The sequence below is a fragment of the Cavia porcellus genome, unplaced genomic scaffold, assembly GCF_034190915.1.
Source record: "Cavia porcellus strain 051 isolate PalLab524CR breed Dunkin Hartley unplaced genomic scaffold, mCavPor4.1 scaffold_4, whole genome shotgun sequence".
In the NCBI taxonomy this organism is placed as follows: domain Eukaryota; kingdom Metazoa; phylum Chordata; class Mammalia; order Rodentia; family Caviidae; genus Cavia; species Cavia porcellus.
This window is the reverse complement of record NW_026947487.1, coordinates 85,135,514-85,160,613: the sequence shown is the minus strand read 5'-3', so window position 1 is coordinate 85,160,613 and position 25,100 is coordinate 85,135,514. Positions and strand designations below refer to the sequence as shown.

Sequence of the window (25,100 nt, the reverse complement as noted above, 5' to 3'; positions counted from 1 at the left end):
GTGGCAGAGGAGGAGGGGGACACTGAGCGAGGCCGGGCTGCACTTACGATTGAGGCCCACGTCATGGTAGGTGAGGATGGCTGGGCGGGTGCCCTTGGGGGAACCCCGGATCACCACGTGTAGAAGCCCGTAAGGCGTCTCAATGTCGTGTTCCTGGAGGACACAGACAGTGCTGGACTCCTGGCTCTTCGGGGAAACCAGGCGATGGGGCAGAGATGAGCCCCAGCCAAGGGGCCTGTTTTCATCTCCTGGCAGCCCCAGAGAGGACAGGCCAGACGCAGACCCATTCTCAGAGGGCCCCAGCACAGAGACAACACGAACGTCACAGAAACTCCAGGCTGCCCTACGAGCCAGCCGGCGTGCTGTGCTGCCACTGTCCAGGCCTTAGTGCCGGGAGGCCTCGAGTAGCTCCCATGCAGAGCCTCACGGGCTCCCTGAGGCTGAAGGCAACGGCCTGGCCAGCCCTGCCTGAACCCTCAGCAGCACCCGTGCTGGCCAAGCCCGGCTCGGCCTCACACACTTGCCGGGTTCCCACCCTTGGCCCTCACTCACACCCTTCTTTCCACCTCAGCGCCCTCTCCTGTGACCCAAGCACCCCAAGGCCCCCCTTCAGGAAGGGTCGGGTAGGATCACCCCACCACCACCAAGCCTTCTGTAGGGCCGGAGCAGGGGTCTTCCTGAGTTTATGCTCTGGTTTTGCTTCTCAGGATCATGAGTTGTTTAGGAGACTCTGCTCTACTCCTTCCCATATGACTCTCAGCCTCTTTGTGGGAGTCATCTCATGGGGGCTTGGTAGCAGCTACAACACCAGCCCAACCAGCCCTAGTAGAGGGCCCTGAACCTTGGGGAGATGCTTGCCACTGGCTGGTATCTTTGCAAGCACACAGTTCTGGACACTCAATCAGAAAACTGAAGAAGGTTGAGTAAATGGCCTGCCCTGCACTGTGGGGAGCGCTGAGGACCACAGGGAGGCCCAGAGAGTCGGATGTGGTACTAGGTCATGGACAGGAAGGAAAGAGCCAGTGAGAGGAGACTGCACGTTCTCCCAGGGACAAGGACCCCAGCCCCCACTTTCAGATGGGGGAAGACAAGGGTGACAGGGGATTGGCTTTCTTCGGCCTGGCCTCAGAGGACCACTGTCCAGGATGGTGACTCCAGCAGGAAGTGACAAGGTGGTGCCAACCCTGGAGCCACACTCTGCTGGAGGAGAGGGTGTCTGATCCCTGTGGTCCTCCAGGCCTGCTCTCCCTAGGGGCCCCCTGAGTGGGCTCTTTTCATGTGTCCTTTCAGTTACTCCTCACACAGACCCAAGGCACACAGGAGGAAACTAAGGCCCAGAAAGGACAAGTGACTTGCCCAAGACCAAGCTCAGAGAAGGGAGGTGCGGTGGAGGAGGGGTTTCCCAGGGGGCTAGGGCTTCACGGGGCCAGGCTCAGCCCTCAGGCTGCATTTTCTGAGGACACCAGTTCCGCCGCACAGACCTCTGAGCGCACAGTGCCCACCGCTGCTGGGTGCCTGCCAGCCCCCTCCCGTTCTCTCAGGGCTGCAGGGAGCTGCACCAGAGAGAAGTGCCCAAGTGAGTCAGCTCTGGTCCTGGTGAACAGAAGTCAGGACCCAGGGCGTCTTCCAAACTCAGACCTCCACCCTTCAGCAGATGTGATGAGGAGCCCCTCTCCCTTCCCAGCCCTGGCGCAGCGGCCCAGGCTGCCATCTGCAGGAGTCTGACATCAGCAACACAGCTGGGTCTGAGAAGCCATGGCAGGCGGAGCCTTTAGCCAGGTTGTCAGTCCCTGGGGCCTAGTGACCTTGTCCTAACCCTCCTAATGAGCTCTCCACCCTCCTCTGGTCCTCAGCAAGGGCTTCAGACCCAGCTCTGCCTGACAGCGGCGGGTACCCATTTTCTTGGGTCCTGTAGGGCTCAAGGTGAGGGGCACGCAGGGACTGGAGCCTGGTGCACTGTGAACCCCCAACTCCCAGGACCAAGAGCTTCCATTGGCTCCTGGTGACGTCAAAGCCAGGCCCGCCTCCCAGTAGGTGCCCAGGGATGCAGTGCGGCAGCCAGGGAGGGGGCTCTGACGTCCTCGCAGCTCCTATTCTTCGCCAGTGACCTTGAGGGCTGGGGTAGGGGTTGGGTAGCAATTGGGAGCTGGGCTTGGGTCTGCATGGGTGGACAGGGGTTGATGTTGTAGCTCCACGCAAGGGGACCCCAAGACCTGAGAACTCAGCAGGGAAGGGCAGGGAAGAGGTGTGTGAGGGCAAGGGCTTGTCCTTGCCTCTCCTTCCCTTAGGAAGAACTGCTTAGGGGTTGGGTATCTGCTGTCCCTAGGGATACAGAAGGAAGGTGACCCCTTCTGGTCCCCTTCCCTGCTGGGAGCCCTGCCTGAAGATCCTGACCTCCACTCCTTTGCTGAGCTGGCATTCCAAATGCCCAGGGGACATGCAATCAATTCCAAAAGAAAGAAGAGGCTGGGGACATGAATCTGGTTGCCCCAGTCCCCATTCACAGGAGGCTGCCAACAGCCAGCTGGAACTGCCATCCCAACACCAAGGCCACCCCCACGGTGACAGGACCACAGACCCCCAGGACACTCTGCCAACACTGCCCGGGGTTCACGGAGGACCAGCCCAAAGGGCTGAGCTGGTCCCAGTGCCCAGGCAGATGCCAGGGGCACATGGCAGGCAAAGGACTTGCTTGCTGTCAGCAGGGCATGCACACAGGGTATGCAGGGCCACGTAAGCAGAGAGGAGTCCGTGCTTCCCCTGCACTTCACAGACCGCACCCCTCCCCCAGCGCCGGACTAGCAGCTGCCCTCAGCTACACAGGTGGACCAGGTTACCAGGAGACTGGTGGCCTTGCCTCAGTGACTCCAAGTGAGGTGCCATGGGCAGAGGGACGCCCTGTCCTTCCCGCGGGTCACAAAGATGTCCCATCCTCCCAGCCCACCTGGCTGCCCCCAGGGCCCTCACTCACCCCATCCCAGCACTCCGGCATCCTGCCGAAGGAGGGGACTCGCCTGGGCCTGGACCGGGAAGGGCAAACAAAGGCCTGAGTCACTCCGGTCCAGAGGGCGGGGGCAGCTTGAGTGGGAGACCGTCAGCTCTGGGACGAGCTCAGCTCCTGAGCCTTTTATACACAGATGCTGGTAGCCAGGCGGCTCCCCCTCCCCGCGGCATTTCTTAACAGTCACTTGCTCACCCAGAGCCCCCGCTCCCAGATTGGCTGCTGGGAGACAAGCTTGGCTCTGATTGGCTCTGAGCTCCTCATCACCCAGCCTACACCTCCCACCCCAGCAACACATCATCCTGAAGGTCCCGTCCCCTGCAGCTCTGTCATTCCCAGCACCCAGGCACCACTGACAACCATAGCTGCACAGGAACATCCTGAGCATATGGGAGCTATGACCACACACACAGGAACCTCTCACAGATGTGCACACCCAATCAGGACAGGGTGGGACACGCAGGCAGAGCCCTGGATTCATCTCCTACACGAAGGGCCTGAGGGGTCCAAGCCCAGCATGCTGAGGACCAGACCCCAAAGCCCAACTCCCCAACAGAAAGATCCGAGTCACTTCTTGAGGAAAGCTGGGCGGTCCCCGCTTCTCAGAGCACCTCTACTTTGGGGGCCTGCTGCTCTCCCATTCTGCCCACATGCCACCCAGGGCTTTTTTTTTTTTTTTTTTTTTTTTTGGTACCAGGGATCGAACTCACAACTGCACCTGCAAAGCAGGCGCTTATGCCGCTGAGCTAAATCCCCAGCCCCCACCTAGGGCTTTCTGAGCCACCAAAAGCAATGGCCAAAGACCCAGGGAGGTTGCAGGAGCAGGGGTGTGGTAGCAAACATCAGTTCTGTCCTCCCCACCCCACTGTGCTGCAGGGGACTGGCAGCCCCCAGAAAAAGCAGGGGGCAGCCTCTGACAAGTTTTCATGCCTGCCTCCAGCACACTACCCTCCAGTGGGGGGCCTGACTCCCAGGGCTCTGTGGAGCTTGATGTCAGAGCCACCTCAGGCTCCATGTCCTGTCCCTCTAGGGAATCAAGGGTCTGGGTGACGAGCTAGGCCAAGCTCTGCAGGCAGGACAAGGAGACTGGAGTCACGGAGAGCGAAGGAGGAGATGAAACAGGTCAGGGAGGTGAGCAGAGGGAGCCCCAGGCTGAGGGAATAGGAGCACAGGGTAGCAGGGCGGATGCAAGGCGCTTGTGCCCCGATTCTGTCTTCTCAGTGAAGGACACTCCGCTTGTCCCAGCCTGAGCTGACAACGCTGCACAGTGGCTGGTTGCCCTCGGCAAGGGCAAGCCTAGGTGCTGGTGACCTAGCAAGCACCTGCCATACGCACTGTCTCTGGCCATGTCCTTTACCTGAGGCATCTACCACCTTCCTTGCTCCATCTCTGACCCCCACCCCAGGTCCCTGAGCAGTCTGCTGGGCCCTGTTCTCCTGAGGGCGGCAGGAGTGTCCAACGGGTGTCCCCAGATCTTTCCACGATGGCCATGCTTCCCTGCATGGGCTCTACTCTGCCCTCAGATTCCCCATGTGCTTCTCCACATGGGTCCCAGCCCAGTCCTCACCCCCTCTGCCTCTGCATGGCCTGTCCTCATTCTTGGACCTGGGCGAGGTGCTGACCTGCCTCTGGCTACCCCAAACTGCTGCCCTCTGTCATTTCTGTTCAGCTCACTGGCTGCAAATCCACAGCCCTAGCTTCAGCCTCCTCCTGGCCCCCAGCTGGATCCCTGGGCAACATCTGTAACCTCTGTGCCTCCAGCTCCCCACGCTATAAAACAAGAATTGTGCCTTCTTCACCGAGTTGCTAGGCATATGAGAAAAAACTGCATCCATCGCTCATCCCTGTCTCTAGCTCTCCCCAGCCCTAGGACAGAAGAAGAGGACAACTCAGGGGTCTCTCCAGACGGCTGGCCCCTTCCCTGAGGGCTGCAGACAAATACAGCGAGCTGAGGGTCTGCTAGATGACTCCTGGTGTCTCTCAGCTCTGCCACTTCTTTGCTGGGTGACCTTGGGCAAGACAACCAACGTTTCTGAGCCTCCACGTCTGTGCACGGGAGAAACAGCAATGCTTACTGGGCGGCTGTCAATCCTACTAAGCCCATGAGAACGGATGAGAAAACCGAGGCACAGAGCTGTTACTGTAACTCCCCCACCCAGCGAGTAACACTGGAGCTTCCCAGCTCCCAGCACCCCAGGCTGAGGTCACATCCCTGGGAGCAGCCTCCCCCCTGCCAGCCTCTACTCAAACATTTTATATCCCCTCGTTTTATTTTGTCTGGGTTCAGTGTCTGTTTGCTTTTGCAGTAATGGGACTTGAAACTGGGGCCTTCACACTGCACTCGTGCCCAGATACTTTTATTTTTTGATTTTAGACAATGTCTCATTAAACTGCCCCGGCAGGGCATGGATTCTCAGTTGTTTGCCTCAGCCTCCCTCAGTGATTACCCTGCTCCCATGTTGAGTGTGATTTTTTGAGACGGGGCCTTCCCATGCATTTCAGGCTGGCCTTGAATTCACACACCTCCTGCCTGAGCCCTCCAGTGCAGGGATCGTGGGCGTGGGCCACTGCACTCAGTTCACTTTACCCTTCTGACACTCACTTTTCAGAGAAAGCAGATGCAGCACAGAGAGGTTTGGTGACCTGCTCACTGTTACCCAGCTAAGAAACCCAGAACAAGAAGCCATGTCCACGCAGCCTGACTCTGACTCCATATCCTGGTACTGGGCCCCACAAATACCCACAAATATCTAAGCTGCCCATCTCACGGTAAAAACGAAGTGGCTGAGTAGCCTGGCTTGTGCTGGAGTCACACGGCCAGGAAGCGGCAGGGCCAAGGCCGAGACTTGGGTCGGTCTGGTGCTCCTCGGTGTCTCAGCCTTGTTACCTGTCCTTCTGATGGAGCTCACTGAGACTGGAGACAGTGACACCACCTGTCACTGTGAAAGGGATAGAGTCCCTGCCAGGCTACGGTCCAGATGATAGCCATCTTTGGTACTGTTTCTCTTAAATAAAAACAAAGATATAAACCAACAGCCCACACCCAGTTCCTGGAGTGAAACAGTGGACTGAGTCTTTGTGGCAGCCTAGGGATGTCACTCAGGGCCACTCGCACGACTGACAAGGGCTCCACCACTGAGCTACCTCCAGCTCTTTATCTGAGACAGGGATTGCTGCATTACTCCAGGTGAGCTTAAATTTGTGAGTCTCCTGACTTAGACACCCTAGTGGCTGGGAATAGTCACGGCCACCTCACATGGCCAGGACAGTGCCTTTTTTTCCTTTTTTTTTTAGGTACCAGGGATTGAACTCATGAACTCGTGCTTATGTGCTGAGCTAAATCCCTGGCCCCAGGAGGATGCCTTTTAGCACACAATTCCCCACAACATGCAAAGGGCCTGGAAAATGAGGGTCCCACCTGCCACTGCAGCTGCCTGGGGCACAGCGGAGAGAGGCTGTGCAGAAGCAGTCAACACCCAGGCAGTGAGCCTCCCCTGCGGCCCCCCAGGCTCCCCTTCATCTCTGCCCACAGCAGCTCAGCATCCTAGGCCTGGGCCTTCCACACTGTGGGGCCAGAATGGCAGGCAGGGCTGGCTGCTCCAGGATTTGGTGTCCTCAGTCTCCTCTTTAGAGCCCATTTGCTTATGTGTTCCCAGCCTCATTTGGTGCCTGGAGGACAAGAGAATGGCCTGGATCCCTGCTCTGATTTCCAACCGGTCCTTCCTACCAGGCTGGCTCCTCACCCAGCCATATCCCTCCCATTTTTCTCTTGGTCCCACCACCAAGTCCCATCCTGTCCTTCCAGCCCAGAGCCCCTGTATTTGGACAGGGCATTCCTGTGGGATCTGAGCACCTGAGTATCATCTGCCTTGAATCCTCCCTTTGTGTCCTTGAAGAGCACACGACCAGAGACTAATGCATAACCCTGATCTCAAGCATGTGACTGAAGGATCAACACACGTGCCCTGTCCCCATCCTTACTGGAGAGTTGCTCACCCAGAGAGCCAGCAGGAAGCCCCACGTTCCCAGACCATAAGGCCGGGGTTGTCATGGGGCTTGGAGAATGACCCCAGTCAAGGTCGCCAATGACAGGGGCAGCAGCTTGGGGACTACTTCATCTTTCAGTATGAAAGGATCTGTGCTGTTCAGTATGTTTGGATGGCTGGTAGAGATTGGGGAACCCCACAAGACTCCCCTGGTGCCTGCTGTTAGGAGTTTTCTAGCACCTGGAAATAAACAGTCACTGGGGGACTCAGGAAGGAGAAATAGCTGGATGAGTGAGCCAGTGGAAGAATAAATACAAAGTGCAAGTTCAGTTTCATGGAGAATCTGGCATCAAAGTAAAGAGGACATGGTTGTCCTGGAAACTGCTGCCATGGAAACAGGAGCTATTTTGGAGCCAACTTGGCTTTCATTGGAGGAAAATGCTGATTCAGATGACAGCATCCCTCATTCCCTTCTCCATCCCCCTGGTCTCCTCCCCTAGGCCCCCTGTCCCTTCCTGATTGCCCTGTTCAGGGGCTGGATAATGGTGGGCCCCACATCCCAGCAGGCTGAGCCTGGACTTACCTTCCAATCTGTGTCCACGGCTGACAGGAAGGTGTCAGGGTTCTCCTAAGAGAAGGCAAACAGAGGAGCAAGTTAGACTCCCAGTGTCCTGGGCATCCTGTGGAGGTGACCCAGAGCAGATGGCTTTCTAACCCCCAGACTGCATTAATGTTAAGCTGAGGGTTTACCAAGTGCAATGTATCAGGCTAGCAAATGCTTGGCAGAACAAAGATTTCCATTTTATAGGTGGAAATGGTGAGGCTGAGGCTGTCCCTGGACCATAAAGTGGAGGAATCTCGGACTACAAGTCTGGATCCTTGGTCACTTTGTTCTCCTGTCCTCATAGGTGTTTCTGGAGGTCTGACCATCTGGACATAAGGGTAGTGGTGGAGAAAGGAGGAAAGAGGAAGACACGGCTGTCATGCCCCCAAAGGATAGGTAAGCTGAGGCGTGCTTGGCATGGAGCCACAAGGGCTGCCCACTCTGAGTCACTAGGGCATGTGCTACACTGAGCAGTGTGCACCTTTGATCAGTGGCTGTCTTGTCATTGGATTCCAAGGGCCACAAGGGAGGGACCACATCGGGCTGTAACATTCTTGAATCCAGATGAACAACTTCACTGCACCATGCGGGTGGGGGTGGGGGGTTTGATCCAGGATGTACCTGGTGTATGAAGATGCTCAGATGGAGCCAAGGAGCCCTGGGGTGTCCTGAAGCTGCGCCTGGCCTGGCGTGTGACTCAGCTTCTCCCCATCTGGATGACCAGGCACCCTGTCCAGGTCAGACTCACGCTGCCTTGGGGTCAGGGTAAGGAAAGCTACGAGGAGGCCAGAGCCACTCAAGTAAAGCAGAGCTTGGGCTGGGCCCACCTTTTGGTCTACTGTGCCTGTCTAGAAGCCTTTCTGCTCCAGCGGGGCAGGTCATACAGCCTCTGCCGGGCAGCATGGGCTATGATTCTGTCCTTTGTGTTCCTACCCTGGACTTCGTAAGCTGCAGTCTCTCCTACCAAGTAAACACCCATCACCTCAGGAGCACGCTGCAGCTGGAGCAGAGCAAGGGTTTATGTCACTGTGCAACAGGACAAAAAACAGCCCCTGGGTCCAGGGTGAGGAAGAGAAGAATGCCATCGGTGATTCTGATGTTGCTTCTCAAAATAAGTTAACGTGAAGCTCCCTACATTCCAGCAGGTGGGGAATGGAGGTCAGAGGGCACCAGGGGCTGACACACCCGAAGAGGACAGCCAGGTATCAGCAGGCTGGGACTGTCATGAAGAATGGTAGAAGCCAGCATCCCCTGTTGGCTCAACCAAGTAGGGGACCCTTCCTGGGAGAGGGAGGCCAGCTACTCTCGGAGCCCCCAAGAAAAGAAGACAGAGCTGGGGGAAGAAGAGGGGGCTGGTATAGGTAACTCTTCCACCTTCACCCTGTGCGCGGAGGCTGGGAAGTGGATGTAGGAGGTTTTTATCCTCAAGACCTCGCCCAGGCAATTATCTCTGAGAAGGAAGGAGGAGGCAGTTTGGTTAAAAACAAAAATCTGACAAAAAAGGATGAGGCAGATAATAACAGGGTTTGTGATGCGCTCTCAGGGTGGTGTGGGCCCTAAGAGATGGGGAGCGTGGGAGGGATAGGACCTAAAAGCCCAGAAACACGAGAATAACATGAACTGATCTGGAGCCCCCAACTGGGCGGTGAGAGCAAGCGCACAGGACACCGAGGCGGGGAGGCTCGGGGTGGTACGTGGGAGACTGAGGTGGGGCACCTAGGCACAGAAGAAGGGGTGGCCAGTCTGCCACATAGCCAGCAGGCACTGCAGCCTCCAGAGCAAGCCAGTGGGAAGAGGTGGAGGGTGATGGGACCCGTGCAAGCGCTGCTGTCCCGGGGCCCCCGCAGGTACCAAATTCCACAGATGCTCAAGTTTTTTCTATAAAAGGTTGTCATGTTTGCATAGAACCTGTGCATAGCCACCTGTACACCTTAAATTAGTCCTAGATTGCTTATAATACCTAATATACAGAGGTGCTGTGTGAATGACTGTTATGTTATTTAGGGATTAACAGCAGGGAAAAGTCTGTGCATATAGTACAGGTGCAATTCTCCTCTCTAATACTTTCAATCTGTGATTGGTTGAAACCACAGGTGTGGATTTCAGTGATACAGAGGGACAACTGCTCAGCCTTCACTGGTCTCTGAGCCTCTGCAGGGGACTGAGAAAGTGAAAAGAACGGGGACTTTCCCACAGTGCCCCAGAGAAGCGCATGCAAGCAAATGAAGGGGGAGTGTGTGAGCCCTTGCTGGGCCCAGGGAGGACGCCATGAGCTTGGGGACAGGGCTTCACTGTGCCTTAGGAAACAGCAGGTGTGGCCAGGTCCCTGGCCTAGGGCTCGTGCTGCCTCAAGAAAGGAGACAGAAACCAGGTGCTCATGCAAAAGTAGACGTCACGGCAGCAAGCTGTGTTCTGGTGGCCAGGCCGAGAGGAGGAAGGAGAGGGGACAGCAGAAGGGACGCAGCGGCAAGCTGCGGGGGGGAGGACTGGACTCACTGGGTGGGGGAGGCACAAGGGGCTTGGCCGGGTGGGCAGAGAAGGGTTCGGTCACCTCTCCGGCCTGTGTGTGGGGCCAAGACGCCCTCGGGCACTGGTCAGGGTCACAGACGCTGAGCCTTGGTGACAGCTGCTCTCTACCCTGCCCACTTCAGCACTGGTAATGGGATACAGAGGCCCCCAGGGGTCACCCTGTCCCTTGCCAAAACCTCAGAGAGGTCTCTGTTGATGGGCTTTGGAAGACAGGCTGGTGTGGGCAAGCGGGGCTTTTTAGAAAGCTGTGAGAGACTTCTTCCCTCTGAGCTGCACCACAAGCTGTGGCTCCTCCCAGCCTGTGTCTTTGCTGAGCACCAACTATGTACAAGAAGCTGTGCTCGGCACCATGGAGATGAGGGCGCCAAACAGCAGAGTGCCACAGGGTCTAAGAGCGAGTGACACAGAGCGTGGTGGTGGGGGGGTCAGCATCAAACACCCAAGACCACAGAGGCCTCTCCGAGGAGGGACAGCCAAGCAGTGGCTGAGAATCTCCAGCAGGGAGCTCTGCAGGCTCTGGGGCAGAAAGACCCACAGGGAAGGTGATGGGCAAGTTCAAGAAGGCTGGAAAGGAGGGCTGGGGGAGAGGGCAGGCGCAGAACAACAATCCTGGTCCCAAGGGAAGACTGAGGCTGGACTGAGCGTGACTGGGGCCACTGGTGAGCTTGAGGCAGAGAAGTGACATGACGCATTTTAAAGGGGCGCGCAGAGCCAGGGCAGAAGCAGTGGGATCAACGAGGAGGCTCCTGCGAGCTTCCCAGCAAGCACTGATGGGGCCTGGGGTCTGAACTAGGAGTAAGTCAGGTCAGCTCGGAACAAACGGCCTCTCAGTGTGCAGCTCACCCGCTGCCCCTAGGGCTGCCCTCAAGTCACCTGGGCCTCGAAAGGCAATGCAAAGATCTAACATAGGGCTGTACCCCTCTTGGGGCCCCTCCATGTGGTTGGACCACTGGAGCGCTGGTTGCCGCCTGGTCCCCTAGCTTGCTCTCAGGTGCTCTAGGTCACCTCCTGTGGCAGGAGGCCGGGGGAGGAAGGGCAAGGCAGAAAACAGATTTGAGGGACTGGGCAGGCTCTGGCCTTCCCATCTGCAACAAAAGGGGGGCTGGGAGGCATCACCAGTGGGAATCCCAGTTGTGACCCCTGGCTTTTTGCACAGTAGGATGGTGCAGGAAGGATGTGAAAAGAGGACGTGGGGTCACAACGAGGCTCGGGGTGGAAGAGACGCTGGAACCTAGCACTGGGTTCCTGAGCAACATGGACAAAATCAACCTGACTGCCTCAGTCCCACAGCCCCTGATGGTGCTGTCAGTAAACCCTGCCTTTGAACCTCAGAGGTTTGGGAGGAAGACAAGGAGCTTGCAGCACGGATGGGGCAACTCCTGATCCTGCTGGAGGCAGTTCTTCAGGGTGTGAGGGCTGTCTAGAGCGAGGGACTGCATGGGACCTCAGTCTACTCTGGCTATGTGACCTTGGCCAAATGATTCCACTCTTATTTCCTCATCATCAAATGTGGCCCTCTCTTGCTGAGCTCTAGCTTCAAAGACAGCTGGAACCACAGTGAAAGGAAGTAGACGTGGTAGCTGGGCGTCGGTCGTCTGGGCATCCAGGCTGGCCCTGGAACTCTCTCAAGGCAAGGACAAGGCTGCTTAGGGCGCCTTGTCCCCATGGAGGGTTCCCGCCTGACCATCAAGGCCGCGGTTTCCTTCTTTGCCACGAGGTGGCGCGCTGGTCCCCAGGACCGTGATGGGACTGCTCACCAGCTCTGCGACGTCCTGACCCCGGAGCAGTGGCTTCTCTTCCGGGAATCGCAGCTCCTGAAGCCCGGCCATGGTCACGTCGTGCAGCAGGAGCCCTGGGAAGGGGGGAGAGAGAGGTTGGGCCTTGCTCTGAATCTCCCGGGTGGAAGAAGGTTAGCTGTCCCAGGGAACTCCAGAGATCTGTTAGAAAGTGTCAGTGTCTGGCTTTGGGGATGTCATTGTATTCACTCTTAAAAGTTCAAACATGTTTTGAAAACAAAGAGAAAAGTAACACCCTAAAAAGTCTCAAGCAAAAGCCTGCATTTACTGAGAAGCAGAGGGGTAAATAGGTAGGGTCTGACATAGGCAGAAGGCCCTGCCCCACCCGGTGTAGAGTTGACAGTGACATTCTGCAGGACAGAGAGCCTGGTGGAGGAGACCTGAGGGCTCTCCTGCAGACATGGGCCCTGGGAGAGGGTGGGGGTGTCAGGGTGGCAGGCGGAGTTATAAGGAGAGGGTCCTGCAGGGAGGAGAGGTGCAGGCCACCTCTCAGCCCACAGCTGCCACAAGGTGGGTTCCAGGCCCAGGGGCTGGCGGTCCTAGGAGACCACCAGGTTCCTGACCCTTGGGAAGACTGGGTCACGAGAGGAGCAGCAGTGGGGGAAGACAGGGCACAAACAGAGCCCAAGACCCACGGCTCTTCCAGCACCAGCACTCACTCGGATGGATTTCCCCCGGTGGCAGCAATCAGAATGCACCAAGAGGAAAACTAGCCAAGGGTGAGATCTGGAAATTCATGAGAGAATTAAAACTGAGGAAATGCATGGAAAAATATCCACACTGCCTAGAAGTCAAGGAAATGGAAATTCCAATAAGCTCCTCTTTCTTTTTGGCAGGTGGGACTGGAAAAGCCTGCAGCGCCAACCAAGGTGCATAGAAACGGGGCTGGCTTACAGTGCTTGTGGGTGAAACACTGGTTAATCTTTCTGGATGGCAGTTTTGCAAAATCAATTAAAATTATTTAAAATGTTCTTACTCTCAGACTCAGCAATCCTTTGCCTGGGAGAAATTTCTTGAGCAAACTGGAGAGGACAGAAAATGGTACAGCTCAGGAATGCCGACTACCATGCCATTTATAATAGACAAACTACACACAGCTGAATGTCTGTCAACAGGTCACCAGATACACATATCATTGCAATAACTGACAAAAGGTTACTTAGTAACATGAGAAAATGCTTGTGTCATAATAGGTGGAAAAAGAAATAGGAATTGTCTCACAGAAAAAATCTGGTAGCCTGTGTATCAAAAAGTTCACAGGTATAAATTGCTGGGCAAAGGCTGAAAACCACAGTATATAGTCTGAAATCAGGGGAAAACAGATGGGAGCAGGGCATGGTGGCAAATGCCTGTAAACCCAGCACTCTGGGAGGCAGAGGCAAGAGGATTGCAAGTTTGAACCCAGAGTGGAAAACAACAATTTAACAAGAACCCGTCTCAAAATAAAAAGTAGTGAAAGGTTGGGGATGTAGTCCAGTGCAAAGGCCCTGAGTTCAATCCTCAGTATCACCAAAACCAAGATTGGTGAAGAACAAATCCTTATTCTTGAAAAGCACCTCATAACTCAGAAGTGCTTGCTTGTGCTATTTTATTTTGCCCTGGTAAGATGACAAAACCAGAGCTAAAAGCAGTCCAAGTCCCACAGAGCTAGGACTGGACTCCTGGCCTGAGGCTCACTGCTCCTGATGCCCATACCACCACAGCCATCACACCAGGAGGACAGAAGAAGGTGAATGAATCCTTCAGTTCTTCCATGCATTCCACTTTCCTTCTCTTCTTTTCCAACTTATTTCTAGATTTTCTCAAGGGCGAAGCCTCAGACTTTTAGTGCTGCCTAAAACACTCGCAGTCAATCAGCGGCTTGGTTGGGAGATGCCCCCACGACCCTGCCCTGCTGGTTTCTCCCTACACAGAGCCCAAACTAAAGACAGCCCAGGGCACAGGGCCTTGGATGAAACCCGTGCTGTGGCATGAGACCAGGCAGCAGCTGTGATCTTTCCCCAGGCTGGTGTCATGAGGAGCAAGAAACACAGCCCTGAGGAGTGCTCACTGCATCCTGGTTGGGGTTTGGGTATCCTGGCTGGCTGGGAGCACCGCCCTCCCAAGCCTGGAGGCCCCCAGGAGAGCTGCAAAGCTCTGGGGAGCCCGTCCTAGCGCCCTGCATCACCACCCAAGCCCCAGATCTGTTCCCAGTGGTTTCCCAGGAAACTAGCTCACACAGTGCAGATGGGCTGTATTTTTAGAAAGGCATCCTCTCTCCTTTCTCCACCCCCTTTTTCTTGCTTCCTTTCTGATGTGTGGGCACTTATCAGCCCCTCCCTGCCTCCCCAGCACGGCCCTTCCCCACCCTGGGACACTCTTCCCAGAGCGACTTTTTTTAGCCAGGAGCTTCCCTGGATGCTCAACTCAATCCAGTGCCAGGGCAGCACGGGGTGTCTTGGCTTCCCTGGGCCCACTGCAGAACCAACTTGGAGACCACCCTCCCTAGGGACGAAGCACAGTTAATAGGGACAGATGGCCTGGGAGGGAGGGAGAGGCTGGGACTGGTGGGGAGGGACCAGAATGTCCCTGGCAGGCAGTGGTGGGGATCCAGGACACAGAGGCCAAAGTGGACTTTCCCACAGCGGGAGGAGCAGAGGTTTTTCTCAAGAAAGTTATTTTTAAAAAAGCAGCTGGGTGCTAAGTTACGAGACGACGAGATTGTGATCAGCCTTGGCCAAGGTCTTCGAGTGGCTAAGCGGCACTAGGAGTAGGGACAAACCCAGGGCTCTAGGAGGCCACTCGATGGCTCTTCTTACTTTGCTCTCCCCTCCCCATCCCTCGGGCCCCAAAGGGAACGCACAGGGCTGGGGTGAGGCCCACCCTGCGCCCACCAGTGTTCAGGCCTGGAGTCGCTGAAGCCATGGCCAGAATTTCTTCACTGCTCACTGCCTTTGTTCACTCCGGACAAACTACTAAAGGGCTCACTAACTCACAAAACAGGACGGTGGGCCACCTTGCCCACCTTAGAAAGTCTTCAGAATGCCTTTTAAGAATTAAGACATGTAATGTACATGTACCAACTCCACACGAGGGATGTAAACATTATGCACTAAGAAAAAAATTTTAATGACTTTTAGGCCAGGCGTGGTGGCACACACCTGTAAATGCCAACACTCAGGAGGCTGAGGCACGAGGATCACTGCGAATTTGAGACCAACCTGCACTACAAAATGAGTTTAAGGCCAGCCTGAACTGCATAGCGAGACCCTAAAACAAAACAAAACAAAACAAATCCTTTTAAATGAAAGGGGTGATTGGTGTTTGTTTTGTGGTAAGGCTGGTGATTAAACCGTGGGCTTCTGCACTGAGCTACACTCCCAGCTCTTTTTCATTTTGAGACAGTGTCTCAACAAATCCCAAAATTGCTCAGGCTGGGCTTGATCTTGCAATTCTCCTGCTTCGGCCTCCCAGACTGCAGGATTACATGGATGTGCCACCCTGGCTGGTTTACATGAAAGTGTTTGTTTGTGTGTGTGTTTGTTTTGTCTTGTTTTACATAGTTACATGAAACAAAACTAACTGAATGTAGCTGAGGGAGGGATAAGATGGGGGTTTCCTTCGCTTCCCAAAAGAGTCCTTCCTTGGGGCTGAGAGGCTGCTGGTAGGAAAGGACAGTAAGGGAGGGGTAAGGGCCCGCAGTTAGCGAGGAAGCCCGGAACCCCGGAACCGGGCACTCGGGGCAAAGGAGAAGCGGGGTGTGCAGCCCGGTTCCGATGTTCTGGTTGCTGGTCTGCGTTTCCTACAGTGTGAGCCTGTGATGAGACCGAGCATGGCAACTCTTAACATACCCGGTTAAAAATATGAGGAATTATTGTGGTTGTTCCTGAAATGATTCGATCAGGGCTTAAATTAAGTAGATCAGTAGTAGTTACACATCCTACAGAATTCTTTCATTTTCTTTATTATCTTCTTTCTTTTAAAAATTTGATTTAAGGAACTGTAGAATGGGACGAACAGGTCAGGTAGTGGCAGGGGATGGCAGGGGCACTGAGAAATACACAGACTTCTGGCCTCTACATGGCAGGGGTCTCCTCTCAGCACTTGGTGCCCGGGGGGCAGAAGTGGGAAGGGCTGTGATGCGGAGGTGGCCAAAGGCAAGCCATACACCAAGCCCAGGGGAAGAGGGGAACCAGACAAGGAGAGGCAGAACTGTGGGGCTGCATGTGTCTCTCCGCCACAGAAGGAGGGGCCCTGGCAGGTCACAGTCAAGGCTGGGTGCAGATTGCCCTAAGCAGGCTGCACACTTGACAGCTGTGGGTCCCCTTGTTATGAGAAGAGCCACTGGCCAAGCTGCAGCAACGAGCAGGGCTGGGCCAGGCGTAGCAGCTCCACCCTGGAGAAAAGGTCCAAGTCACAGAGACAACCACCACGATGTCACAGCAGGAACACAACCTGTGTCCAGACCTCAAGCCTGAAACACCCTTCCAGGCCCACTGCTGGCCTGGGGTTTCTCTGCTGTCTGGGGTCTCAGTCAGGCGTCAAACATACACCAGATGGCATGGCGGAAGCACGCCACTCCAGCACTCCAGAACCCCAAATCAGAGTATCACCTTCCAACTGTACTGAGCAGGGGGTTGGAGCCATCCAGGTTCCTGGTCCCCGTGGGGCTCTGCTTGTTGCCACCCTGAGCCCTGAGAGTTGGGGCCCAGAAGAGTGCTACACGCCTCCTCAACATCCCCATTTCACAGATGAGAAAACGAGGCTGGGAAGGAATGACAGGTGCAGCCTCCTGTGGCAGATCCAGGAGGCTCAGCACACACACTGTCATCCCGCCTCCCTGTCCAGACAAGATAGGAGAATGTGGGGACAGGAGATTGTTTTTCAGGGTCCAGTCTCCATTTTTTCCCCCTACTAACAGCCATTTGATTTATTCCTGACCTGTAAGACGTCAGTCTGTGTGCCTTCTCCTCAGGTTTTAGGAGTGGCTACCCCACCGTCTACAACCACCCGGCTACCACATAGGGCCCAGTGTGTCCCACTGCGCTATGACAGCAGTGACAGTGATGCTTGGGTTCTGGGTTCAGGTGCTTACAGCTAAGGGCTCAGCTGCTGCTGCACGGAAGCACAGGCCTGCGAGGCCCCTCTGCCCTCCTTATCACACCCCTACAATCATAACAACAACAACAAAAATCCTTCCTGAGCCAGGTGTGGTGGCTCACACCTGTAATCCCAGCACTCAGGAGGCTGAGGCAGGAGGATCGTTTCGAGTTCGAGACAGCCTAGGCTACAAAGTGAGCTCAACACCAGCCTGAACTGCATAGAGAGACCCTCTCTCAAAAAGACAAAACACACACACACACACACAAATCCTTCCTGTTTTCTGAGCACTCCCTGTGTTTCAGGAACCACCGGAGCCCTTTGTGCACGGGGACTCACTGAACCCTCACACAGTGAGGCACTTAGAGGCAAGGGAACAGCCCAAGGTCTTGAAACCAGCAAGTGACAAAACTCAGATTTGGATGAGCAGCATCTGGGTCTCGAGCCCACCTGCCATGTCTAGTGGTAGCCTTTGGGTGGAAGATGCCCCAAAGCCTCACGCTGGCAGCCAGGGCTGTGGGAGGAAGCTGACGTGCAGGCTTGCAGGGCATCGGTGCCTGAAGCGAGTGTCCCCCTCCCAGCTCTTCCCTTCTCCCTCTGCCTTCCGCTGCTGGGCCAGGAGCAGTTCCTCAGCCACAGGCCCTTCCATGCAGTTTCTGCACCTGAGCCCACACTAACCATGGACTGAAACCGCTAAAAAACCTCTGTGAGCCCAAGTAAACCTCTCTTTCTTCAGTCCTGGGTCTTGGGTATTCTGTCCTCGTTATGGAAAAGTGACTAAGACACCGGGCTATTTTTTTCAGGAGCCCACAAGTGTGTGGGTGAGGGCTGTCATGGCCCTTCCGCTCTGTCCTCCCACAGCCTGACCCTGTTCATCTCCAACTCCTTGGGGCCAAAGCACAGAGGCTCCCCGGCTGGTGACCTGAACAACTCACCCCCGCAGGATGACTGGAAATCCCCGTGGCTGACCAGTCTAGGAGCTGCAGGAGGGGCAGAGGATCAACAGTCCTGTCACTCAAATTTCCCTGCTTCCATCTTACTTTTGGGAATAGGCACAACGCAAGGTTTGGGGATGCCCTCAAGAGGTCTCTGTCCATCGCTTGGTGCAAGTGGACAGGGTTGGTTGGCAAGAGGTTTCAGAGGCAATGAGACTGGCCACAAACCTTGGGAGAAGCAAAGGAAGCCTGAGCACATTCCCCACCTTGTGCATTTTTTTTCCTCTCTGAGATTAAACCCAGGGCTTCTGCATTGAGCTATATCCCTGCATTGAGCCATTCATTCATTCATTCATTCATTCATTCACAGGCTCTCACCCAGTTGCCCAGGCTGGGCTTGAGTTTGGGGTCTTCTTGCCTCAGCTCACTAGAGTGCTAGGATCACCAGTGTGTACCACACTCCCAGGTCCACCTCATGCATTTTAAGGCAGATTCTCTCCTCACTGTCAAATCTTATTGGATTCTCCAACCTCCCCAGGAGGCTTACTAGACCCCTAAAAGGGGAATAGAGTTATTAGCTCTCTCATTCCAGGCTCAGACGGGGGAAAGAAAAAGACCCAGACCCACGGGAACCATGGGCCAACATCTGGGATGAGGAGGCTGGAGATGCAGCAGATGGAAAACACAGGAAAAGCCTCCGTACCTCCTCATTAGCCATCAGGGAAATGCAAACGAGATAATGAAGATATCACCTTCCCAGACCCTTGAGGACCAGGCTTTCCCTTCTTGGTCATGGTGATGTTCCCTGTGTTGAAGACAGCACAGGGCAGACACTAAGTGCATTTTTTGCTCAACACAAAGAAATGAGTAAACAAAGGAATGATTATTCTTCCTTCAAACGCCAAACGACTACACAACTGATAAATGCAGTCCTGGAGAGGTGGAGGGAGACGGGCCCCACACTTCCACAGACTGCTGGCGGGACTGCAGTGGGCTCAACTCTTTTGAGCCACCTGGCAGTTTGTCAGACGCAAGCATCTGTCAAGTCTGCAATTCGTCTTAGGTATTTACCCTGCAGACAAGCACTGATGTGTACACATGGAGGATGATCACTGCAGTCCTGTGGGGAATAGGAAGAGTGGAAGCAAACCAAATGCACATCTAGAGAATGGTTAAGCAGATTACAGAGACTCTATGCCCAGAGTACCATGCAGCTATTCAAAAAGGCCGCTCCACTCACAGAGAACGTATTCTAGAATATGAAGTTAGGAGAAAAAGGCATGTTGCACAATAGTAAGTACAGATAATCCCATTTATGTAAAAAACAGATACACTGAACAAGTTCATATTTTGGCAAAACAAAAAAGAAATCCTCAAACGAGTCAGGGTAAACTGTAGCAATTTATCTTTGGTGAGGGATATGGATTTGGAATGACATAAAAGGGCAGTTTGTTTTGTTCTGTTCAACAGTACTGGGGGTTGAATACAGGGCCTCTGCACTGAGCTACATCTCCAGCTCTTTAGTTTTTCATTTTGAAAAAGGGTCTTGCTAAATCCAAAAGAGGCCAGGCTGGGCTTGAATTTGTAATCCTCTCGCCTCAGCCTCCTTCAATGCTGGGATTACAGGTTTGAACCATCATGCCTGGTGGGACAGTTTTATTCTCTTTTTTTTTTTTTTTTTCATTTTTATCGGTACCAGGGATCGAACTCACGGCCGCCTCTTGCAAGGCAGGTACTTATGCCGCTGAGCTAAATCCCCAGCCCCCGACAGTTTTATTCTCTACATCAGATTTTATCAGATCTAAAATACACTGACGGGCTGGGGATTTAGCTCAGCGGCATAAGTACCTGCCTTGCAAGCAGGTGGTCCTGAGTTCGATCCCCGGTACCGGAAAAAAAGAAAAATAAATAAATAAGATACACTGACACATTATAAAATAAGAAAAATGCTGCCTATGAAGACATAACATTTCCAGGATTTATCTCAGTGGCATAAGTGCCTGCCTGGCAAGCTCCAGGTTGTGACTTCAATCCCTGGTACCAAAAAAAAAAAAAAAAAAAAAAAAAAAGACATAACATTTCCTTCCCTTTTCACTTATTTTGAAAAAAGTAGGCTTACAGAAAACAGAAATTTCCCACACATCCTTCCCTTGGCTTTCCCAAGGCCATGCTACAGAAACATAATACAGGTGGAGAAACCAGGCACTAAACAGATGTATTAATTAAAATATATTATATACATGTTACCAATTCCCCATAATGACTTCTGCGTCAGTTCAGGACCTAATTCAGAAGGCCACATGGCATTGAGCTGTCACATCTCTTCAGCCTCCTCAGTGGGGACACTTCCTCAGTCCTTGACACTTTTTTTTTTTTTTTTGAGACAAGGTCTCACTGTGTATTCCAGGCTGGCCTTGAATTTGCGCTGATCCTCCTGCCTCAGTTTCAGCTTCAGCTGGGATCACAGGTCTGTGCCACCACATCCAGTTTACTAATCCTGACACCTGGGAAGAGTGCTGGTCAGTTAACCTGGAGAGGGCCAGTGAGGGTGGGCTTGTCTGCAGTTTTCTCCTGAGCAGGCTGAAGGCAGGCATTTTTGGCAGGATGGAAATCACAGTCACTTCATGGAGCATCTGCCGGCAGGGGTGGGGTGGGCACACCGTGTCTCTCTGCCGTGTCAGAGGCACTGTTAACCTTGGCTGCCTGGGTAAGGTAGTGTCTGCCAGGCTTGTCCACAGTGACTGTTTCCCCTTGCAGTGAGGACTTCCAGGGAGACACTCGGACTACCCAAACATCCTGTTTCTCTTCAGCCTTTTGCCTGCTTATTTTAGCAACCATTGATGATTCCTGCCCACAACAATTATTGTTGTGGGCCTTGCCTAGTGATAATTTTCTATTTCCATTTTCCTGTTTATATGCATTACTCGAAATCTCCTGGAAGAAAGAGATTCCTTTCTCCTCCACTTGCTTATCTATCTCATTATTTACTTACATCAGTAGGGGCTCACAGATATTTACTTATAGGCTAAATCCCACTGTGGTTTTTTATTTCCTTGTTTGGATTGGTTCCTATTTGATGTCAAGAAGTCACCTGCTCTAGGGCTTCTCAGCAGGCAGAGCTAGGAAATTTGGGATATGAACATAGGCCTGCTTCAAAATTTATCTGTATAGCCCAGTGTGGTGGTACATGCTTGTAATTCTAATACTCGGGAGGCTGAGGCAGAAGGATCGCCAGGACTTGAAGTCATGCTTGGGTTATATAGTGAATTCAAGACCCGCCTGAAGGAATCCATTTGTATATATACTCAAAACCTAAAATTTTATACTTCTGCTTCCTCTGACTCCAACTTGACACCACAGAATTTATGCCAGATTCTCTCATTTTCTTTATTTGTATTTAACCTGGCTCTCATGACCCATAATATTTTTGCTTATTTGTTCATTCCTAGGATACATACAAAGTAGTTTGGGAACTGATATCCACATCTTGAGCTCTTATCAGTCGGAGCTTTTGTTTGTTTGTTTGTTTTTTAGGGTTTTTTGGTACTGTACTTATGGAAAGAATTATTTTAGATTTAGATCCCTATTTTTTACTATTTTTTTTTTGTCTTTTTCCTTTTTATTGGTACCAGGGATCGAACTCATGACTTCCTGCTTGCAAGGCAGGCGCTTATGCCGCTGAGCTAAATCCCCAGCCCCTAGATCCCTATTTTTTTAAAAAAAAACACCTCTCATGTCATTTTTTTTTTTATCAGTACCAGGGATTGAACTCACAACCACGTACTTGCAGGGCAGGCACTTATGCCACTGAGTTAAGTCCCCAGCCCTTCATGTCAATTCTTAAAAGGCAAATGCAATTGGAGCAGGTCGTTCAAGGTCTTCCTAAAGTTGCTTTGCACTTGGAGGCTGATGCCCTGAACCTGTGTCTTGGAGTTGTGGCACTCGTGCTCCCCACACAGCCTGACCTCTGGGTGTCGAGGATTCTGGCCACGTGGTGTCACCCCAGGGTACTGTGTGGTCTCTGGAGCTCATTCCAAGCTGCTGGCATCTGCTTTGCAAATTCTGATGCTCATGGGACAGAAATGATGGCACAGTCACAACACCCACTTTGCTGATAGGGACTGCAGGATGCATCCTGATTTTAGAGATGCTAACTTGGGAAAAACCGTGCATTTCAGAATGGACATAACCCAGCTCTCTCATGAAGTCACAGCACCAGTGTTATATAACATGGCTCCACGTGCCAAACACAAACCTCCAATCTTTACCACACCAAGCACACAGGCACAGAACAATAATGCCAAGGACGTATTCCTTTTGTGTGGCTTCTGTATGGAGCAGATAAAAGAGTTCCACAGCAGCCTAAACTGCTCATTGTCCCCCAATGCCTACTCTCTGTTTTCCCCTCAATAATAGATTCCCAAATATTAGGTAGACAGGTGAATGATGGGAATAAAGTCTATGACCACTCGGTGTTCCATCAGTGAGATGTTACGGACACATGCGGCTCAGGAATAGTAGTTTTGAAAGAGGAGACATGCCATTCTTTGACTTTTCCAGCCAGTTGGTTGGAATGCAGATATGATGGCAAGAGCTTTAACAGCCGTGCTGGACGATGAGGCAGAACATTCAATGTGGCAGAGAAGTAATATTGAAGCAGTCTAAGTAACTGAAAATCATGAAGTCACGTCTTGTGATGGCCGGTTTCCAGAGGTTTTTGGTAAAGAGGGAAACACATCTTTATCTTGTTTAATCTACTATTATCATGAGTATTCTGCCACACAGAGTTGAAGCTAATCTAAATTGGAGACCCTGGCCCAAATTTGGGGGTTGCCGACCTGGCCACGCTAAAGGAAATTAAGGAAAAGACAAAAGATGAGGTTTTCCCAAAGGAAAATAGGGAACTGCTCGAGCTCATCCCGAGCCTGCCACCGCCTCCCTCCCGTGGGCAGCACACCCTGAGCGCGAGGCGCTCCAGGAGACTGAAAAGAGCGCACCAGCCCACTTTCACCCACGACGTACGACAGCTGCTCCGTGCGGCAGCCACGCCCCACACCGAAAAGTTAAAAAGCTTAGTTCGGCGCTTCTGTCACAAATTCGCAAGCTTCTGTAACACAGGTGCCTCTCTCGGTTCAGCTGTGGGCTTGGCCTGAATCGGCAAATTTCCCAGAATCAAAAGCAATCCTTGTCTTGGACTTTTGTGTGAGACTCAAAGAGATAAACTGAGGCAGTCAGCCTCCTCCAGCAGAGCACCCGCAACAGCCGCGGGTGCAGAGTGGCTGAGGGGCACCCTCTTGAGGGTATTCTTCTCACCGCGGACCTGCTCCTCTGCACGCTTGGTTCTCCGGCACCTTGAACAGTGCTCACCCCGCAGAGAAGAACTCCGGCTTCTGCGGGGCAGCACCCCGCCCCTTTCTTCCCGCACCAGCCCCCCACCACCACCACCATCAGTGCACACGGCCCAGGCCTGGCCCGCGGCTGCGCCCTGGAAATGAACTAACCCGGCCTAGGTCCCCCACTGCTCAGGCTGACTGAGCGCCTGCCCCGCACGGAGCACCCCTACCTCCAATCCGAAATCCTCCCAAGGCTGACGTTTCTTGAGTAGTAAGATTAGGCTCACAAAGTTTTGGGTTTTCTAATTTGTTTTGGATTTCAGATTCTCAGAATAAGAGTGCTGAACTGGTAAATATATTAAAAAAAAAAAAAACACCTGAAATATGAAACACGTCTGATCTTTAGAACTTCAGATAAGGAGTCTCAACCTGTGCATTCCTGACATGGGAGATAAAACACCGACAGTTACAGACAAAATTCCCATCTCTGTGGAGGTTTTCAGGGGAGGAAGCAGGCAATCAACAAACCTAAGTTAGTGTGTGCTGTATCTGACGTTCCCCACCAGGGCAGGAAGCAGAGTCCCAGGACAGGACAGAGAGCGGGCTCTGGGGACTGCAGTCTAAATCACAGCGATCAGAGATGTCCTCTTGCTGAGACAAGGCGAGCAAAGATTTGAAGAAAGACAGGGTTGAGCTGAGGGGTGTCTGGCCAGGCTTTTGGGCCCAGGGGCCAAAGGTCAAAGGCCAGGAGGCAACGGGCCCACGAGCCTGGCGCGCATGCGCAAAGCGAGGGGCAGCCAGCTTGCGGGAGCACAGCAGGCACAGTGGGGAACAGCCAAGCCCAGGGCGCCAGACCCGTTATGCTCACAGGAAAATCTTGGCTTTTGCTCTTAATGTGAAAGTGCCTCCAACCGTTTTTGGGAGAGAGGTGATATGATAAGATTTTCATCATCCTGCATGTGGGGGTCAGAGCCTGGAAAGCTCGAGACCTGTCCTTTAGGTACATCAGGCGGAGGCAGCCAGAGGAGGCCGAGGCAGGGAGAAGTCCTCGGAGCTGGGATGGGTCCCCCAGGCACGGACCCGGGACCTGCCGATGTATCTGATGAGGGCAACGGAAGACAAGAAAAGCGAAGGGTGACCTGGGGTTTGTCCAGAGTTCCTAGAAGCACAGGTGACCATTTAGGAAGAAGAGATTTGGGGAAAGATGAGGAATTTGGTTTGAAACTTGAGCCAGGTGGAGGTGCAGGTGGGCAGGGAGTAGAGTCCTACTAGACCCTGGTGAGGCTTTAAGCCTGGAGGTCTCGGGTCCAGGAACGCTGCTATCCAGGTGGTGTGTGACACAGGTGGGCTCAGCTGAGGGATGAGGATGGATACTCTGCCCCAGGACTGAGCCTCTAAAAGAGCAATGAGTGAGAAGCCATGCAGGTACAGTCAGAGGAGTTTGTGGCCTGGAAACCAAATGGACAGAGCACAAAGCCCCACCTCTGAGATGGTCCAGGCAAGAGTACGGTGTCAGTCATGACCAGGACTTGGTTGGAATTGTTGGGGTAGAGAAGTTCTTTGCTGGGATTACTGGGAAGACGGTCTGTGAGACATCAGTCATCTTGTCTGACAGCAGTCATCATGAGGAAGGCCCTGACTTAGAACTCAGTCAATCAAACCACTAAACTAGCAGGAGTAGAGAGAGACTGAGCCTGATGGCCTCATGTACGTGGTGCTAGCCATGGACATCTCATTTTCCCCTTTTTGTGCCAAGAAACCTGACATAATGTCTAAATTCTTTTTTTCTGGCATGGTCTCCAGGACCATTCTACCTATCCTGTTGGTGATCACAAAG

General features: G+C 53.3%; 1 protein-coding gene across 5 annotated transcripts in view; it reads right to left on the bottom strand.

The window, feature by feature from the left end:
• Ndrg4 (NDRG family member 4) overlaps nucleotides 1–25,100 on the bottom strand; it is a 39,935-nt gene that overhangs the window by 8,051 nt on the left and 6,784 nt on the right. For 3 of the 5 annotated variants that reach the window (XM_063247427.1, XM_005004667.4, XM_005004668.4), the window contains exons 2-4: nucleotides 11,878–11,972; nucleotides 7,571–7,615; nucleotides 48–153 (exon numbers count right to left, since the gene is read on the bottom strand). In XM_063247427.1, coding sequence (XP_063103497.1) covers nucleotides 48–153; nucleotides 7,571–7,615; nucleotides 11,878–11,949 — 223 coding nt within the window. In that variant the 5' untranslated portion in view covers nucleotides 11,950–11,972. Of the gene's footprint in view, nucleotides 1–47; nucleotides 154–2,971; nucleotides 3,182–7,570; nucleotides 7,616–11,877; nucleotides 11,973–25,100 lie in introns of those variants that run through there. The other 2 variants (XM_003472052.5, XM_003472051.5) reach the window with 1 other exon arrangement.